The sequence below is a fragment of the Pseudophryne corroboree genome, chromosome 7, assembly GCF_028390025.1.
Source record: "Pseudophryne corroboree isolate aPseCor3 chromosome 7, aPseCor3.hap2, whole genome shotgun sequence".
Taxonomy (NCBI): domain Eukaryota; kingdom Metazoa; phylum Chordata; class Amphibia; order Anura; family Myobatrachidae; genus Pseudophryne; species Pseudophryne corroboree.
Genome location: NC_086450.1, coordinates 4,112,223 through 4,133,544, shown reverse-complemented (window position 1 = coordinate 4,133,544; position 21,322 = coordinate 4,112,223). Strand labels below are relative to the sequence as shown.

The 21,322-nt window shown below is 50.3% G+C and overlaps 1 protein-coding gene across 5 annotated transcripts in view; it reads right to left on the bottom strand.

Annotated features, from left to right (window-relative positions):
* RAPH1 (Ras association (RalGDS/AF-6) and pleckstrin homology domains 1) overlaps positions 1-21,322 on the bottom strand; it is a 200,354-nt gene that overhangs the window by 95,134 nt on the left and 83,898 nt on the right. For all 5 annotated transcript variants that reach the window (XM_063932610.1, XM_063932608.1, XM_063932611.1 and 2 more), the window contains exons 2-4: positions 13,515-13,634; positions 12,276-12,381; positions 2,601-3,112 (exon numbers count right to left, since the gene is read on the bottom strand). In XM_063932610.1, coding sequence (XP_063788680.1) covers positions 2,601-3,112; positions 12,276-12,381; positions 13,515-13,634 — 738 coding nt within the window. The remainder of the gene's footprint in view (positions 1-2,600; positions 3,113-12,275; positions 12,382-13,514; positions 13,635-21,322) is intronic.

The following is a 21,322-nucleotide window of genomic DNA, read 5'->3' as shown; positions in this document are numbered from 1 at the left end:
GAGGAAAGAGGAGTGAATGCGCTGCTACATAAGGAAGAAGGTGTTGCTGCAGAGGGGAGGTGTTGCTACATAGGAAAGACGGTGTTGCTACACAGGAAAGATGGTGTTGCTGCAGAGAGGGGAGGGGTGAATGTGTTGCTACATAGGGAAGTAGGTGTTGCTACATAGCGAAGAAGTTGTTGCTGCAGAGAGGGGATGAGTGAATGTGTTGCTTTGAAGGGAAGGTATTGCTGCAGAGGAGAGAGGGGTGAATGTGTTGCTACAGAGGGGTGAATGTGTTGCTACATAAGAAAAAAAGGTGTTGCTGCAGAGGGTACGGGGGAATAAGGTGTTGCTGCAGAGGCAACAGGGGTGTTGCTGCAGAGGGTACAAGAGTGAATGTGTTGGTACATAGGGAACGTGTTGCTGCAGTGGGGAGAGGGGTTAATGTGTTGCTACATAGGGAAGGTGGTGTAGTTGCAGAGGGGAGAGGGTGAATGTGTTGCTACATAGGGAAGGTGGTATAGCTGCAGAGAGTACAGGGGTGAATGTGTTGCTACATAGGGAAGGTGGTGTAGCTGCAGAGGGGAGAGGGATGAGTGTGTTGCTGCAGAGGGTACATGGGTGAATGTGTTGATACAGAGGGGTGTATGTGTTGCTACATAGGGAAGGTGCTGTAGCTGCAGAGGGGAGAGGGGTGGATGTGTTGCTACATTGGGAAGGTGGTATAGCTGCAGAGGGGTGAATTTGCTGCTACATAGGGAAGGTGGTGTAGCTGCAGAGGGGAGAGGGGTGAATGTGTTGCTACATTGGGAGGGTGGCATAGCTGCAGAGGGGAGAGGGGTGAGTGTTGCTACATAGAGAAGGTGGTATAGCTGCAGAGGGGTGAATGTGTTGCTACATTATGAAGGTGGTGTAGCTGTAGAGGGGTGAATGTGTTGCTACATAGGGAAGGTGGTGTAGCTGCAGAGGGGTGAATGTGTTGCTACAGACTGAATACAGCAGGAAGAAACATACATCTACATTAGATAATACTGCATCTTACAATCTTCTTTCCTGCTATTTACAGTTCCAGCAGTATAAAAACTTTCACATAAACAACTTTGGCAACTTCTATTGCAGAAATAACGTGGGCCCCGGGCAGCAGCTTCATGAAAGGAACAATGCAGAACACGGCTCTCTCACAAGGATACACAGGCGGACTTTCTTTCCAGGGTTTACAGAGCCAATTACACAGCCAGGAGCGGGCGCAGCGCGTTTAGGACATAGATGAATATAAGACGGCCTTTCATAATACCGCGATGCAGGAACACACTGTCACTTCCACTGATAGGAAGGAATCTCAGCGCTATAGAAAAGTGGGATTAAACGAGGGGAATAAAGAGATAAACTTCTATAATAAGCTCACTTGTAGCTGCCTAGGATGCCAGGGCCGTCTCCATGAACACACGGCGCTGTCACATGGGTACAAATTACTGGGAACCCGCCAGCTGCAATGCCAGCAAACCAGCAAGGACTAACCGGGACTGGTGCACTACAACTGCCAGCCGGGAGAGCTGCGCCAACCGCAGGAAATATAAACGTGTTAGTAAATCTTACAGACAGACACAAAGTCCATGTATTATAACTGTCACCCAGTATTATAACTTATTACAGAACTACAGGGGTAGGCTGATTGTAAGCATGTATAGAAAGCACGTATAGATGCATCACAGTTGCCGCCAAACACCTACTCAGTGCGCCAGATCCGAAAATGAACTAAAATATAATTTATAGGCTACGGTATACGGGATTCATTATGGAGGTTTCTTTGTGTTGGTATAACTTATGCCCACATATGTCGGACTGGCCACACGGAAAGAGAACGTCCTCTGTGGGGTATCCTGCCTGCGTCCACTCACAGAAGTTTAAAGGTGGCACCGGACGTGCACTAACACTCACAGGATCACAGGAACCGGTTGTTTTGCGTGTCCATGAAAGGATACTAGCGTTTGCCCACGGCTTTGCTCACGTGGCTGTCTGTTACCGCTCAGCGACAGTAGTGCCATCTAATAGTGTGATGTATATGTTATATTATACACATTGATCACAACATTTCTTTGTAAACTATATTTGCAGTTGTTCCATCACGGTTTAACACAGACCGATGCCTGGGGCTACTAACTCGTGAGAAAGCCACGTAACGCTGCCCATAGGAGGAGCAGCTGGTCCGGAGATCTACGCCTGCAGCCCTGAGCATCCGCCCCTGCGAGTTGTTCATCGTCGTAGCGAAGCGGACGCTTACAGGAAACAGCAGGCGCTTGAACTGAAAAGAAAAATGGCTGGGAAAGGGGGATACGCGGTATAAACAGTCTCACCTGCAACTCTTTTAAAGACAACCTTTGGAACAGCAGAAATGTCTCCAAATCAGACACGGTGAACTACAAGTCCCAGAAGTGAAACCGGCAGGACTTGTCTGTGCACTATTACTGTACTCAATATTTGACAATTATTGTCCATTTCCTCTACAACTCCAATAGAAATGTAGAAATAAACCGCACCAGACAATATAACACGATAAACCTGTAAAGTAAAATTGTTACGTAACCTTTCACTAATTGCGCAGCGCCAATCTCTCTCACCTCGGATATGGGCTGGCCTTGCTGCAGCAGCTCGAGCTCCTGAGGTCTCGTCATTTTGTCAATATCCAGGGAGTCCATGCTGGAGGCTGCGGAGGTGACGCTGGAACGCGAGGAGTTGCTGACCGAGCGGATATCGCTGTCGCTGACTGTGCCCGCTGACGCCGTTCGCCTATGATGGATGGTGACAACGGGTTTAACATCCTCTACAATGGCCTGCCTTGCTGCCTCGTCCATACTGAGAGAGGCCTGCTCCAGCTGCGCCGTGATGTCATCTAGGGAGAAGTTGGCGTGCGTAGGTTTGGTTATCCTCACGGATGAAGAAGGCAATCCTCTCAGGCTGCTCTGCTTGGCGCTTGTCCGTCCAGCGGGCGGCTTCTGGGAGGATCTGCGGTCATGGGACTTTAGGGTGTTCTTGGAGGACTGCGTCCCGATGCTGCTAAGTTCCTGCTCTATGGAGCAGAGATCGGCCATGAGAGCGTCTAAGTCCACGGTCTCCCCTTGGTTTATAGCTTCTGCAAATAGACACAAATGCAAATGAGATATTAAATCAACTATGCTTAAATATGGATATACTGAAAACCTGATATGTCAGGGTAACTTGTGCACAGAGATTGTAAACCCTGCACTACAGGAAAAGGTCACAATGAATGTTTATGTCACTACGACTCAGTAATGGCGGGAGACACAGTAACTGGTGCAGTGTTACAGGACTATGTCAGGGACCTCAGGTGGTAGAGTGCAGTCACATCGCTATTAGAGGGAGGGAGACCTCGTCATTTATGTCACTACGACTCAGTAATGGCGGGAGACACAGTAACTGGTGCAGTGTTACAGGACTATGTCAGGGACCTCAGGTGGTAGAGTGCAGTCACATCACTATTAGAGGGAGGGAGACCTTGTCATTTATGTCACTACGACTCAGTAATGGCCGGGAGACACAGTAACTGGTGCAGTGTTACAGGACTATGTCAGGGACCTCAGGTGGTAGAGTGCAGTCACATCACTATTAGAGGGAGGGAGACCTCGTCATTTATGTCACTACGACTCAGTAATGGCCGGGAGACACAGTAACTGGTGCAGTGTTACAGGACTATGTCAGGGACCTCAGGTGGTAGAGTGCAGTCACATCGCTATTAGAGGGAGGGAGACCTCGTCATTTATGTCACTACGGCTCAGTAATGGCGGGAGACACAGTAACTGGTGCAGTGTTACAGGACTATGTCAGGGACCTCAGGTGGTAGAGTGCAGTCACATCGCTATTAGAGGGAGGGAGACCTCGTCATTTATGTCACTACGACTCAGTAATGGCCGGGAGACACAGTAACTGGTGCAGTGTTACAGGACTATGTCAGGGACCTCAGGTGGTAGAGTGCAGTCACATCGCTATTAGAGGGAGGGAGACCTCGTCATTTATGTCACTACGGCTCAGTAATGGCGGGAGACACAGTAACTGGTGCAGTGTTACAGGACTATGTCAGGGACCTCAGGTGGTAGAGTGCAGTCACATCGCTATTAGAGGGAGGGAGACCTCGTCATTTATGTCACTACGACTCAGTAATGGCGGGAGACACAGTAACTGGTGCAGTGTTACAGGACTATGTCAGGGACCTCAGGTGGTAGAGTGCAGTCACACTCGTCATTTATGTCACTACGACATAAATGACGAGTCATTTATGTCACTACGACTCAGTAATGGCGGGAGACACAGTAACTGGTGCAGTGTTACAGGACTATGTCAGGGACCTCAGGTGGTAGAGTGCAGTCACATCGCTATTAGAGGGAGGGAGACCTCGTCATTTATGTCACTACGACTCAGTAATGGCGGGAGATGCAGTAACTGGTGCAGTGTTACAGGACTATGTCAGGGACCTCAGGTGGTAGAGTGCAGTCACATCACTATTAGAGGGAGGGAGACCTCGTCATTTATGTCACTACGACTCAGTAATGGCGGGAGACACAGTAACTGGTGCAGTGTTACAGGACTATGTCAGGGACCTCAGGAGGTAGAGTGCAGTCACATCGCTATTAGAGGGAGGGAGACCTCGTCATTTATGTCACTACGGCTCAGTAATGGCGGGAGACACAGTAATTGGTGCAGTGTTACAGGACTATGTCAGGGACCTCAGGTGGTAGAGTGCAGTCACATCGCTATTAGAGGAAGGGAGACCTCGTCATTTATGTCACTACGACTCAGTAATGGCGGGAGACACAGTAATTGGTGCAGTGTTACAGGACTATGTCAGGGACCTCAGGTGGTAGAGTGCAGTCAAATCACTATTAGAGGGAGGGAGACCTCGTCATTTATGTCACTACGACTCAGTAATGGCGGGAGACACAGTAACTGGTGCAGTGTTACAGGACTATGTCAGGGACCTCAGGTGGTAGAGTGCAGTCACATCGCTATTAGAGGAAGGGAGACCTCGTCATTTATGTCACTACGACTCAGTAATGGCGGGAGACACAGTAATTGGTGCAGTGTTACAGGACTATGTCAGGGACCTCAGGTGGTAGAGTGCAGTCAAATCACTATTAGAGGGAGGGAGACCTCGTCATTTATGTCACTACGACTCAGTAATGGCGGGAGACACAGTAACTGGTGCAGTGTTACAGGACTATGTCAGGGACCTCAGGTGGTAGAGTGCAGTCACATCACTATTAGAGGGAGGGAGACCTCGACATTTATGTCACTACGACTCAGTAATGGCGGGAGACACAGTAACTGGTGCAGTGTTACAGGACTATGTCAGGGACCTCAGGTGGTAGAGTGCAGTCACATCGCTATTAGAGGGAGGGAGACCTCGTCATTTATGTCACTACGACTCAGTAATGGCGGGAGACACAGTAACTGGTGCAGTGTTAAAGGACTACGTCAGGGACCTCAGGTGGTAGAGTGCAGTCACATCACTATTAGAGGGAGGGAGATCTTGTCATTTATGTCACTATGACTCAGTAATGGCGGGAGACACAGTAACTGGTGCAGTGTTAAAGGACTACGTCAGGGACCTCAGGTGGTAGAGTGCAGTCACATCACTATTAGAGGAAGGGAGACCTCGTCATTTATGTCACTACGACTCAGTAATGGCGGGAGACACAGTAACTGGTGCAGTGTTACAGGACTATGTCAGGGACCTCAGGTGGTAGAGTGCAGTCACATCGCTATTAGAGGGAGGGAGACCTCGTCATTTATGTCACTACGACTCAGTAATGGCGGGAGACACAGTAACTGGTGCAGTGTTACAGGACTATGTCAGGGACCTCAGGTGGTAGAGTGCAGTCACATCACTATTAGAGGGAGGGAGACCTCGTCATTTATGTCACTATGACTCAGTAATGGCCGGGAGACACAGTAACTGGTGCAGTGTTACAGGACTATGTCAGGGACCTCAGGTGGTAGAGTGCAGTCACATCACTATTAGAGGGGGGAGACCTCGTCATTTATGTCACTACGACTCAGTAATGGCGGGAGACACAGTAACTGGTGCAGTGTTACAGGACTATGTCAGGGACCTCAGGTGGTAGAGTGCAGTCACATCACTATTAGAGGGGGGAGACCTCGTCATTTATGTCACTACGGCTCAGTAATGGCGGGAGACACAGTAACTGGTGCAGTGTTACAGGACTATGTCAGGGACCTCAGGTGGTAGAGTGCAGTCACATCACTATTAGAGGGGGGAGACCTCGTCATTTATGTCACTACGACTCAGTAATGGCGGGAGACACAGTAACTGGTGCAGTGTTACAGGACTATGTCAGGGACCTCAGGTGGTAGAGTGCAGTCACATCACTATTAGAGGGGGGAGACCTCGTCATTTATGTCACTACGGCTCAGTAATGGCGGGAGACACAGTAACTGGTGCAGTGTTACAGGACTATGTCAGGGACCTCAGGTGGTAGAGTGCAGTCACATCGCTATTAGAGGGAGGGAGACCTCGTCATTTATGTCACTACGACTCAGTAATGGCGGGAGACACAGTAACTGGTGCAGTGTTACAGGACTATGTCAGGGACCTCAGGTGGTAGAGTGCAGTCACATCGCTATTAGAGGGAGGGAGACCTCGTCATTTATGTCACTACGACTCAGTAATGGTGGGAGACACAGTAACTGGTGCAGTGTTACAGGACTATGTCAGGGACCTCAGGTGGTAGAGTGCAGTCACATCGCTATTAGAGGGAGGGAGACCTCGTCATTTATGTCACTACGACTCAGTAATGGCGGGAGACACAGTAACTGGTGCAGTGTTACAGGACTACGTCAGGGACCTCAGGTGGTAGAGTGCAGTCACATCACTATTAGAGGGGGGAGACCTCGTCATTTATGTCACTACGACTCAGTAATGGCGGGAGACACAGTAACTGGTGCAGTGTTACAGGACTACGTCAGGGACCTCAGGTGGTAGAGTGCAGTCACATCGCTATTACAGGGAGGGAGACCTCGTCATTTATGTCACTATGACTCAGTAATGGCGGGAGACACAGTAACTGGTGCAGTGTTACAGGACTATGTCAGGGACCTCAGGTGGTAGAGTGCAGTCACATCACTATTAGAGGGAGGGAGACCTCGTCATTTATGTCACTACGACTCAGTAATGGCTGGAGACACAGTAACTGGTGCAGTGTTACAGGACTATGTCAGGGACCTCAGGTGGTAGAGTGCAGTCACATCGCTATTAGAGGAAGGGAGACCTCGTCATTTATGTCACTACGACTCAGTAATGGCGGGAGACGCAGTAACTGGTGCAGTGTTACAGGACTATGTCAGGGACCTCAGGTGGTAGAGTGCAGTCACATCGCTATTAGAGGGAGGGAGACCTCGTCATTTATGTCACTACGACTCAGTAATGGCGGGAGACACAGTAACTGGTGCAGTGTTACAGGACTATGTCAGGGACCTCAGGTGGTAGAGTGCAGTCACATCGCTATTAGAGGGAGGGAGACCTCGTCATTTATGTCACTACGACTCAGTAATGGCGGGAGACACAGTAACTGGTGCAGTGTTACAGGACTATGTCAGGGACCTCAGGTGGTAGAGTGCAGTCACACTCGTCATTTATGTCACTACGACATAAATGACGAGTCATTTATGTCACTACGACTCAGTAATGGCGGGAGACACAGTAACTGGTGCAGTGTTACAGGACTATGTCAGGGACCTCAGGTGGTAGAGTGCAGTCACATCGCTATTAGAGGGAGGGAGACCTCGTCATTTATGTCACTACGACTCAGTAATGGCCGGGAGACACAGTAACTGGTGCAGTGTTACAGGACTATGTCAGGGACCTCAGGTGGTAGAGTGCAGTCACATCACTATTAGAGGGAGGGAGACCTCGTCATTTATGTCACTACGACTCAGTAATGGCCGGGAGACACAGTAACTGGTGCAGTGTTACAGGACTATGTCAGGGACCTCAGGTGGTAGAGTGCAGTCACATCACTATTAGAGGGAGGGAGACCTCGTCATTTATGTCACTACGACTCAGTAATGGCGGGAGACACAGTAACTGGTGCAGTGTTACAGGACTATGTCAGGGACCTCAGGTGGGAGAGTGCAGTCACATCTCTATTAGAGGAAGGGAGACCTCGTCATTTATGTCACTACGACTCAGTAATGGCGGGAGACACAGTAATTGGTGCAGTGTTACAGGACTATGTCAGGGACCTCAGGTGGTAGAGTGCAGTCACATCACTATTAGAGGGAGGGAGACCTCGTCATTTATGTCACTACGACTCAGTAATGGCGGGAGACACAGTAACTGGTGCAGTGTTACAGGACTATGTCAGGGACCTCAGGTGGTAGAGTGCAGTCACATCGCTATTAGAGGGAGGGAGACCTCGTCATTTATGTCACTACGACTCAGTAATGGCGGGAGACACAGTAACTGGTGCAGTGTTACAGGACTATGTCAGGGACCTCAGGTGGTAGAGTGCAGTCACATCGCTATTAGAGGGAGGGAGACCTCGTCATTTATGTCACTACGACTCAGTAATGGCCGGGAGACACAGTAACTGGTGCAGTGTTACAGGACTACGTCAGGGACCTCAGGTGGTAGAGTGCAGTCACATCACTATTAGAGGGAGGGAGACCTCGTCATTTATGTCACTACGGCTCAGTAATGGCGGGAGACACAGTAACTGGTGCAGTGTTACAGGACTATGTCAGGGACCTCAGGTGGTAGAGTGCAGTCACATCGCTATTAGAGGGAGGGAGACCTTGTCATTTATGTCACTACGACTCAGTAATGGCGGGAGACACAGTAACTGGTGCAGTGTTACAGGACTATGTCAGGGACCTCAGGTGGTAGAGTGCAGTCACATCACTATTAGAGGAAGGGAGACCTCGTCATTTATGTCACTACGACTCAGTAATGCCGGGAGACACAGTAACTGGTGCAGTGTTACAGGACTACGTCAGGGACCTCAGGTGGTAGAGTGCAGTCACATCTCTATTAGAGGGAGGGAGACCTTGTCATTTATGTCACTACGACTCAGTAATGGCGGGAGACACAGTAACTGGTGCAGTGTTACAGGACTATGTCAGGGACCTCAGGTGGTAGAGTGCAGTCACATCACTATTAGAGGGAGGGAGACCTCGTCATTTATGTCACTACGACTCAGTAATGCCGGGAGACACAGTAACTGGTGCAGTGTTACAGGACTATGTCAGGGACCTCAGGTGGTAGAGTGCAGTCACATCACTATTAGAGGGGGGAGACCTCGTCATTTATGTCACTACGACTCAGTAATGGCCGGGAGACACAGTAACTGGTGCAGTGTTACAGGACTATGTCAGGGACCTCAGGTGGTAGAGTGCAGTCACATCACTATTAGAGGGAGGGAGACCTCGTCATTTATGTCACTACGACTCAGTAATGGCGGGAGACACAGTAACTGGTGCAGTGTTACAGGACTATGTCAGGGACCTCAGGTGGTAGAGTGCAGTCACATCACTATTAGAGGGAGGGAGACCTCGTCATTTATGTCACTACGACTCAGTAATGGCGGGAGACACAGTAACTGGTGCAGTGTTACAGGACTATGTCAGGGACCTCAGGTGGTAGAGTGCAGTCACATCACTATTAGAGGGAGGGAGACCTCGTCATTTATGTCACTACGACTCAGTAATGGCGGGAGACACAGTAACTGGTGCAGTGTTACAGGACTATGTCAGGGACCTCAGGTGGTAGAGTGCAGTCACATCACTATTAGAGGGAGGGAGACCTTGTCATTTATGTCACTACGACTCAGTAATGGCGGGAGACACAGTAACTGGTGCAGTGTTACAGGACTATGTCAGGGACCTCAGGTGGTAGAGTGCAGTCACATCGCTATTAGAGGGAGGGAAACCTCGTCATTTATGTCACTACGACTCAGTAATGGCGGGAGACACAGTAACTGGTGCAGTGTTACAGGACTATGTCAGGGACCTCAGGTGGTAGAGTGCAGTCACATCGCTATTAGAGGGAGGGAAACCTCGTCATTTATGTCACTACGACTCAGTAATGGCGGGAGACACAGTAACTGGTGCAGTGTTACAGGACTATGTCAGGGACCTCAGGTGGTAGAGTGCAGTCACATCGCTATTAGAGGGAGGGAGACCTCGTCATTTATGTCACTACGACTCAGTAATGGCGGGAGACGCAGTAACTGGTGCAGTGTTACAGGACTATGTCAGGGACCTCAGGTGGTAGAGTGCAGTCACATCGCTATTAGAGGGAGGGAGACCTCGTCATTTATGTCACTACGACTCAGTAATGGCGGGAGACACAGTAACTGGTGCAGTGTTACAGGACTATGTCAGGGACCTCAGGTGGTAGAGTGCAGTCACATCGCTATTAGAGGGAGGGAGACCTCGTCATTTATGTCACTACGACTCAGTAATGGCCGGGAGACACAGTAACTGGTGCAGTGTTACAGGACTATGTCAGGGACCTCAGGTGGTAGAGTGCAGTCACATCACTATTAGAGGGAGGGAGACCTTGTCATTTATGTCACTACGACTCAGTAATGGCGGGAGACACAGTAACTGGTGCAGTGTTACAGGACTATGTCAGGGACCTCAGGTGGTAGAGTGCAGTCACATCGCTATTAGAGGGAGGGAGACCTCGTCATTTATGTCACTACGACTCAGTAATGGCCGGGAGACACAGTAACTGGTGCAGTGTTACAGGACTATGTCAGGGACCTCAGGTGGTAGAGTGCAGTCACATCACTATTAGAGGGAGGGAGACCTCGTCATTTATGTCACTACGACTCAGTAATGGCGGGAGACACAGTAACTGGTGCAGTGTTACAGGACTATGTCAGGGACCTCAGGTGGTAGAGTGCAGTCACATCACTATTAGAGGGAGGGAGACCTCGTCATTTATGTCACTACGACTCAGTAATGGCGGGAGACGCAGTAACTGGTGCAGTGTTACAGGACTATGTCAGGGACCTCAGGTGGTAGAGTGCAGTCACATCACTATTAGAGGGAGGGAGACCTCGTCATTTATGTCACTACGACTCAGTAATGGCGGGAGACGCAGTAACTGGTGCAGTGTTACAGGACTATGTCAGGGACCTCAGGTGGTAGAGTGCAGTCACATCACTATTAGAGGGAGGGAGACCTTGTCATTTATGTCACTACGACTCAGTAATGGCGGGAGACACAGTAACTGGTGCAGTGTTACAGGACTATGTCAGGGACCTCAGGTGGTAGAGTGCAGTCACATCGCTATTAGAGGGAGGGAGACCTCGTCATTTATGTCACTACGACTCAGTAATGGCCGGGAGACACAGTAACTGGTGCAGTGTTACAGGACTATGTCAGGGACCTCAGGTGGTAGAGTGCAGTCACATCACTATTAGAGGGAGGGAGACCTCGTCATTTATGTCACTACGACTCAGTAATGGCGGGAGACACAGTAACTGGTGCAGTGTTACAGGACTATGTCAGGGACCTCAGGTGGTAGAGTGCAGTCACATCGCTATTAGAGGGAGGGAGACCTCGTCATTTATGTCACTACGACTCAGTAATGGCGGGAGACGCAGTAACTGGTGCAGTGTTACAGGACTATGTCAGGGACCTCAGGTGGTAGAGTGCAGTCACATCTCTATTAGAGGGAGGGAGACCTCGTCATTTATGTCACTACGACTCAGTAATGGCGGGAGACACAGTAATTGGTGCAGTGTTACAGGACTATGTCAGGGACCTCAGGTGGTAGAGTGCAGTCACATCGCTATTAGAGGGAGGGAGACCTCGTCATTTATGTCACTATGACTCAGTAATGGCGGGAGACACAGTAACTGGTGCAGTGTTACAGGACTATGTCAGGGACCTCAGGTGGTAGAGTGCAGTCACATCGCTATTAGAGGGAGGGAGACCTCGTCATTTATGTCACTAGAGGAAATGATCAGCTGCCACTGACTCCACACTTCTTCTATTCATTAAATACTTGGCATTCCTTCATGGTGACCTTGAGGGAGATATGAAGACACAATGCTTGGCCTTGGCAGCGGACACTTTGTGCAGTGTTTGCCTTGGGGTGCGGCAGAAGACGTAACACGTGAAGGCCGCAGGAACCTATGGTGGCATTTAGCTGCAGCTCGCACTTTCTGTACATGTCACTAAGTATAATCACGTATGTCATTTCCGTGACGCAGCTACAATGAGGAGCACACGGAGATATCACCTCTTACCATTCAGGTTGTACATAGAAAAGCGATATGAGAAGTTGGCGAGGTTCGTCTCCTGGCGCAGCGGCGATCTCTTCACTGGCTCTTCCGATTTCTCTGTGTCCAGACTCTAGCAGCAGAAAGAGAGACAGAGGAATTGTTACACACACAATGCTGCGCCAGGTGCGACTCTTACGTGGCATGAGGACCACGGCTTGTGGACACACAACGTTCCTGCACAGGGAACCACTGCACACATTATTACAGATGATACCACAATAATGTGCCATATACAGAGCCAGACTAGAACCACATGGAGCCCGACGCAGGGTGGAGCCCCCGGAAGACCTTATCCAAGTGTTTATGCCAAAATGTACTTTCCATGGCACTGCGTACCCGCACCCGTACCCGCACCCGTACCCGCAACGCTATTACTAATGCTCGCTGATCTTTTATCTGTCTCTGGAGTGAGTGAGCACAGCGCTGCGTCCTCCTCGTTCTCTCTGCCGCTATAAGAAGGTGTTTTTGTAGAACCTCCAGAACTACTTTGCTGAGTCAGTAATTATGTCCTCTGCTTCCTCAGACAGAAATCCTGAAAACATGACCTGTTGTGGGTACTTGAGGGTTGAGAACTACTGCCCTATAAGATTGCTTAATGCCATGTAAAGCTTGTGGGATTAACATCAGACGATGTCGCCAGGCCAGTATGCAGTCTGAAGCTCCAAATTCACTGCACAGCAGAAAAGTTTGGATGTGATCAGAACTTCTGGAGATCTATCAAGGTTTAATTTGTTGGCAACTCAAGTTACAAGCACTGGTCCATACCATACTATGGGGGTATTCGGGTTTGTTAGTAAACCAAAAAAGTTAGCAATTGGGCAAAACCATGAGCACTGCAGGTGGAGCAGATGTAACATATGCAGAGAGAGTTAGATTTGGGTGGGTTATATTGTTTCTGTGCAGGGTAAATACTGGCTGCTTTATTTTTACACTGCAATTTAGATTTCAGTTTAAACACACCCCACCCAAATCTCACTCTCTCTGCACATGTTACATCTGCCCCACCTGCAGTGCACATGCTTTTGCCCAATTGCTTACAATCCTGAATAAGGCCCAATATCTGCACACATATGGAGGCGGCATTTCTCTTTGTCCTGACAGTAAAGACGCATAGACGCGTCAGGACAAGAGGGGGCAAAGCACATTTTGGAAGATGTTATATGGAGTGATCATGAACCAGATTTTGTCCCATTCTGTATTTACCTGGGTCAGTTTGTCCAGCTCCCCTAGCCAGGCTCCAAACATCTTGTCCAGATCTTGGTCCTCCTTATCGCTGTCCTCCTCTGCCCCATGGTCCAAATCCTCATCCGATAACTGCTCCATCTGCAACAGGGCAAAGAAAGGATTCAGCGGGTAGAAGTGAGGTAAGTACATACATCACACGTTACTATGAAGACCACAGATCACCAGGAAGCCCCTGGTCAGCAGTTACACCACAAGCAAATGTATTCAGTGGAAGCGGTAGAGATTCGCCAGCGTTTCCGGCCACTGAGGTTTCTGCTGCGGAACGCTGCGCCCCACAGATAACACACACAGGCGCTGTGACCTGCAAATCTATTTCTGTCAATGATGTGACATGAAACCAGAAGGGAACCGCAGCACCAGCCAGGGGCAGGAAGTGAACTCTCGGCCACATGTGCACTTGGGGCTTCTTATTGCTCGGTGACACTGCTAAATAGCAAAGATATAGTATAGGGTTCTGCAATAGCCAATATGAGTGTCCCCAGCGGGTAAGCGATTTGGCGTAGCTGGCAGGAGGCGCACACAGCAGAAGACGACGGTTTATCCTGTGGGTCACCACAGCCAGAACTCCCATCTGTTATCTTAGGAGATGGGGGGGACAGGCAGAAGTGCGCAACGTACAGCAGAATACAACACGTCAAGTTGATGAGTACAAAAGATACTTTACAGGAACGTGTCCCTGGAATTACAGATACAGGCACAACAACCCCCGGCTCGGTGGTAACAAACACTGCGCCCTGAATCAGATACTATAACCCACGAGGAACACGATGTGCGCTGATAGGGAGCAATAAGAAACAAAGTACAGGCGAGACATTGTAACACTTTCTCTCCGCTGAAATTATAAACACTTCTAGCTGCGAGAAAGGAGAACGGACACGTCCCTTATACACACAGCCCAGCACCCGCTCCAGTCCAGCAAGGGGAACACGTCCCTTATACACACAACCCAGCACCCGCTACAGTCCAGCAAGGGGTACACATCCTTCATACACACAGCCCAGCACCCGCTACAGTCCAGCAAGGGGAACACGTCCCTTATACACACAGCCCAGCACCCGCTACAGTCCAACAAGGGGAACACGTCCCTTATACACAGAGCCCAGCACCCGCTACAGTCCAGCAAGAGGAACACGTCCCTCATACACACAGCCCAGCACCCGCTACAGTCCAGCAACGGGAACACGTCCTTCATACACACAGCCCAGCACCCGCTACAGTCCAGCAAGGGGAACATGTCCCTCATACACAGCCCAGCACCCGCTACAGTCCAACAAGGGGAACACGTCCCTTATACACACAGCCCAGCACCCGCTACAGTCCAGCAAGGAGAACACGTCCCTTATACACACAGCCCAGCACCCGCTACAGTCCAGCAAGAGGAACACGTCCCTCATACACACAGCCCACCACCCGCTACAGTCCAGCAACGGGAACACGTCCTTCATACACAGAGCCCAGCACCCGCTACAGTCCAGCAAGGGGAACACGTCCCTTATACACACAGCCCAGCACCCGCTACAGTCCAGCAAGGAGAACACGTCCCTTATATACACAGCCCAGCACCCGCTACAGTCCAGCAAGAGGAACACGTCCCTCATACACACAGCCCAGCACCCGCTACAGTCCAGCAACGGGAACACGTCCTTCATACACACAGCCCAGCACCCGCTACAGTCCAGCAAGGGGAACATGTCCCTCATACACAGCCCAGCACCCGCTACAGTCCAACAAGGGGAACACATCCTTCATACACACAGCCCAGCACCCGCTACAGTCCGGCAAGGGGAACACATCCTTCATACACACAGCCCAGCAAGGGGAACATGTCCCTCATACACACAGCCCAGCACCCGCTACAGTCCAACAAGGGGAACACATCCTTCATACACACAGCCCAGCACCCGCTACAGTCCAGCAAGGGGAACACGTCCACACGTCCCCTCATACACAGAGCCCAGCACCCGCTACAGTCCAGCAAGGGGAACACGTCCCTTATACACACAGCCCAGCACCCACTACAGTCCAGCAAGGGGAACACGTCCCTCATACACACAGCCCAGCACCCACTACAGTCCAGCAATGGGAACACGTCCCCTCATACACAGAGCCCAGCACCCGCTACAGTCCAGCAAGGGGGAACACGTCCCTTATACACACAGCCCAGCACCCGCTACAGTCCAGCAAGGGGAACACATCCCTCATACACACAGCCCAGCACCCACTACAGTCCAGCAAGGGGAACACGTCCCTTATACACAGCCCAGCACCCGCTACAGTCCAGCAAGGGGAACACAACTTCATACACACAGCCCAGCACCCGCTACAGTCCAGCAAGGGGAACATGTCCCTCATACACAGCCCAGCACCCGCTACAGTCCAGCAAGGGGAACACAACTTCATACACACAGCCCAGCACCTGCTACAGTCCAGCAAGGGGAACACGTCCCCTCATACACAGAGCCCAGCACCCGCTGCAGTCCAGCAAGGGGAACACGTCCCTCATACACACAGCTCAGCACCCGCTACAGTCCAGCAAGGGGAACACGTCCCCTCATACACAGAGCCCAGCACCCGCTACAGTCCAGCAAGGGGAACACGTCCCTCATACACACAGCTCAGCACCCGCTACAGTCCAGCAAGGGGAACACGTCCCTCATACACAGAGCCCAGCACCCGCTACAGTCCAGCAAGGGGAACACGTCCCTCATACACACAGCTCAGCACCCGCTACAGTCCAGCAAGGGGAACACGTCCCTCATACACACAGCCCAGCACCCACTACAGTCCAGCAAGGGGAACACGTCCCCTCATACACACAGCCCACAACCCACTACAGTCTAGCAAGGGGAACACGTCCCCTCATACACAGAGCCCAGCACCCGCTACAGTCCAGCAAGGGGAACACATCCCTCATACACACAGCCCAGCACCCGCTACAGTCCAGCAAGGGGAACACGTCCCTCATACACAGCCCAGCACCCACTACAGTCCAGCAAGGGGAACACGTCCCTCATACACAGCCCAGCACCCGCTACAGGCCAGCAAGGAGAACACAACTTCATACACACAGCCCAGCACCCGCTACAGTCCAGCAAGGGGAACACGTCCCCTCATACACACAGCCCAGCACCCGCTACAGTCCAGCAAGGGGTACATCTCCCCTCATACACAGAGCCCAGCACCTGCTACAGTCCAGCAAGGGGAACACGTCCCTTATACACACAGCCCAGCACCCGCTACAGTCCAGCAAGGGGAACACATCCCTCATACACACAGCCCAGCACCTGCTACAGTCCAGCAAGGAGAATACGTCCCTCATACACACAGCCCAGCACCCACTACAGTCCAGCAAGGGGAACACGTCCCTCATACACAGCCCAGCACCCTCTACAGGCCAGCAAGGGGAACACAACTTCATACACACAGCCCAGCACCCGCTACAGTCCAGCAAGGGGAACACGTCCCCTCATACACACAGCCCAGCACCCACTACAGTCCAGCAAGGGGAACACATCCCTCATACACACAGCCCAGCACCCGCTACAGTCCAGCAAGGGGAACACGTCCCTTATACACACAGCCCAGCACCCGCTACAGTCCAGCAAGGGGAACACGTCCCTCATACACACAGCCCAGCACCCGCTACAGTCCAGCAAGGAGAACACGTCCCTCATACACACAGCCCAGCACCCACTACAGTCCAGCAAGGGGAACATGTCCCCTCATACACACAGCCCAGCACCCGCTACAGTCCAGCAAGGGGAACACGTCCCTTATACACACAGCCCAGCACCCGCTACAGTCCAGCAAGGGGAACACATCCCTCATACACACAGCCCAGCACCCGCTACAGTCCAGCAAGGAGAACACGTCCCTCATACACAGCCCAGCACCCACTACAGTCCAGCAAGGGGAACACGTCCTTCATACACATAGCCCAGCACCCGCTACAGTCCAGCAAGGGGAACATGTCCCTTATACACACAGCTCAGCATCCGCTACAGTCCAGCAAGGGGAAAACGTCCCTCATACACACAGCCCAGCACCCTCTACAGTCCAGCAAGGGGAACACGTCCCTCATACACACAGCCCAGCACCCGCTACAGTCCAGCAAGGGGAACACGTCCCTCATACACAGAGCTCAGCATCCACTACAGTCCAGCAAGGGGAACACGTCCCTCATACACAGAGCTCAGCACCCGCTACAGTCCAGCAAGGGGAACACGTCCCTCATACACACAGCCTAGCACCCGCTACAGTCCAGCAAGGGGAACACGTCCCTCATACACAGAGCTCAGCACACGCTACAGTCCAGCAAGGGGAACACGTCCCTCATACACACAGCCCAGCACCCGCTACAGTCCAGCAAGGGGAACACGTCCCTCATACACACAGCCCAGCCCCCGCTACAGTCCAGCAAGGGGAACATGTCCCTCATACACACAGCCCAGCACCCGCTACAGTCCAGCAAGGGGAACATGTCCCTCATACACAGAGCTCAGCACCCGCTACAGTCCAGCAAGGGGAACACGTCCCTCATACACACAGCTCAGCACCTGCTACAGTCCAGCAAGGGGAACACGTCCCTCATACACAGAGCCCAGCACCCGCTGAAGTCCAGCATGAGGGTGATCAGCCAGACCAGACACAGGGAAATATACGCCCGACAAAGAGGCAAAGTTCTGCTGGGGTCTATAGCTAGCACTGTAACACACAGATACACATAATCAGCAGCGTTTCCACGTGCGTACTAGTCACACTGCGTTGCAAATAAGATGCACTTTCAGCAAAAAAAGACGCACAATGCAAGATGATTCCCACATGACCGGGTGCGCTAAGAGGGCTGTTTGGCGTGACTGCAGCAGAGATGTATGAGTGCACGTATGTATGTATGTATGTATGTATGTATGTATGTATGTATGTATGTATGTATATTATATATATATATATATATATATATATACATACACACACACACACACACACACACACACACACACACACACACACACACACACACATACATCATGTGTGAGAATATTATATGCCCAAAACGCGGTATGGTTTCCCTCACCCACAATCAGGTGGAGGTTCTCCAGCCATAGTAACCAGGCCCTGCATTGGTAACTGGCAAAGGGCGGAGCCTGGAGATGCTGGCGCTCACTTCAGGACAGCTGGAAAACGGAATAGCGTTTTGCACAATATTGTTAGTCGCAGTTTATGGATGCTAGATGTTTACTGCTCAAAAAGTCTTAAGTCCGTTGCTAAAGGTGCTAGGGACCAGTCACCGCATACAAGATATTTACAGCAGGTATCTCCCCTCTCCGTCAGGAGAGATCTCTCTCTACAGGGTCACAGGCCCACTTTTTATCCTGTTCTTACACACAGTACCACAGGCAGGTAGTTCCGCCCTGGGTCCCTCTAACCAATCAGGCTATCACACAAAATATAAATACAGATTACATTTCAAATGAGCTAAACAACTGGATAAAGCAATGTCCTGCTTCCCCTCCATATACACATATACATAACCCAGACCAGTCTGCCGTCCCCGGCACAGCCCGAATCAGTATATTGTTTCTTTCAGAATGTACATAACTCAAATTTTACTTGAATCTCTCCTTTCAGAGAAAGTGCCACAAGCAGGAAATGCTGAAAAACAACAAAACGGTCTCTTCTCCTGTTTGTCTCTGAGACACAAGAATAGTCCCCTGGACGTTGTATATAGATACAGCTTGTCTAGAGACCCCCTTGCAGGTGCTGGGGTCATTAACATATTAATTCCTATGTGAGAATGTCCCAAGGCAACTTGTTCCCAAATGTCAATGCCAAAACCTATATATATATCTCACACATTCCTCATAAATGCTTCGCCTATGTATTTTAAACATGCAATTCTATAACCATGCATAGAGCACTACATAGAACGTTAAAGCACATTATCAGTTATACATTTACAATATATGGCGCCTAGCTTCGATTCGGCCATTTAGAAAATGACGAACACACCCGTTTATCATGTGACACGGGTCTCCGGCCACAGTGGTGACTTGGCCTCCAATTACCCCTAATCTCAATCCCATTGAGCATCTGTGAGATGTGCTGTAAAAACAAGTCCGTGCCCTGGAGGCTACACCTCGCACCTTACAGGACCTAAGGGGTCTGCTGTTATTGTACAGCAAAACTCAAACATAAAAAGTTCATGCTTAGCCGATAACCCCACTGAGTAACAGCACCACTGCCCTAAACCTGTGTGTGCGGCTTTATGTGTACAAGAGCGAAACATAAGGATCTATTCCAGCAAAATCGTTCTCAACTGAATTAGCCGGAGAGCCTGCTGCACATACGGCCCCCTCCGCGCCATTTCCGGCGCTTATGTAATTGTAATGCTGTGAGACGGCTCACACTAACGCGTTATAATGACATTATCGTGCCTCAGTCTCTAATCCCCAACCACCACCCCAGCAGCCACGAAAGTGCTGGCGTGAGATTCTGGCTCTGCTATATGTCTGGGAAGGACGGACCAGGAAGATGGCTCTTACTGCGCGCTGCCAGGGGACTAATGCGTCTAATTGTTTCTATTCAGAGAAGCCTAACGCCGCCTGACTCTGTAATGTGACATAGGAAACGGCCGCTCCCTTGTGCTTATGCTCAACCAATAAAACTGGACAATAGCCGCACGGTAATAAATCCTGAGATCCCAGCATGTACTGCAGCCTTGGGAGAGAGATAAAGTGCCGGCCAATCAGCTCCCTACAGCCATAGTGGTATAGGTTTCCTTGACTTAGCGACAGCGCCAAGAACGCAGGACAGGGCGCCAACACCCAATATGCGGGAAAATTAAGTTCCACTCATGTTTAGCAGTGTAAACGATATCATGTATTAAAAGTTTACTCCAAACAAAAATGAAAAAAAGTCCCCGCACTACTGTACGTAGGTCATAAAGGCGCGCCACTTTTACATTTGTGACTTAGATTACGTTAAGTATATATACAGTATGTATGTAAGGTATGTCGGTCACATACGTGGCTGTGGAATGGCCCTATAGGGATGAAAACTTAAAAACAAGAACAAAACATAAAACTAACGCAAGTGATGGAACATACTGTAAGTGTATGTGTGCAGTGCAAGCGTCAGGTGATGTACACTATGGGGGGGGATTCAATTAGCTGCAGCAAATTACCAAGGCTAATTGATCCCATGGGGGCTATCCAATTACCCCCAATAGTATGCAGTATCGGGGATATTTATTCACCTGCCTGGAAGCAGGTAAAAAAAATCCCCAATTACTGACCTATTCCGTGATTGCAGCCACGAATACACATGGGAACTTATCCGGATCCATGTGTTTCCCCATGCCTGGGGGAAAAGGTGCTAAAGAGGAGAGATATTACTATATGTGTGTGTGTGTGTGTGTGTGTGTGTGTGTGTGTGTGTGTGTGTGTGTGTGTGTGTGTGTGTGTGTGTGTGTGTGTGTGTATAAGTCGAAAGTTTGGACACACCTTCTCATTCAATGGTTTTTAATTATTTTCTACATTGTAGATTAATACTGAAGACATCAAAACTGTGAAAGAACACATGGAATTATGTTGTAAACAAAAAAAGTGTTAAATCAAAATATGTTTTAGATTTTGGATTCCCTTTTGCTTTGATGACAGCTTTGCACGCTCTTGGCATTCTCTCAGTCAGCGTCATGAGGTAGTCTCCTGGAATGGTTTGGAAGTAACAGGTGCGTCTTGTCAAGAGTCAGTCTGTGGAATTACTTG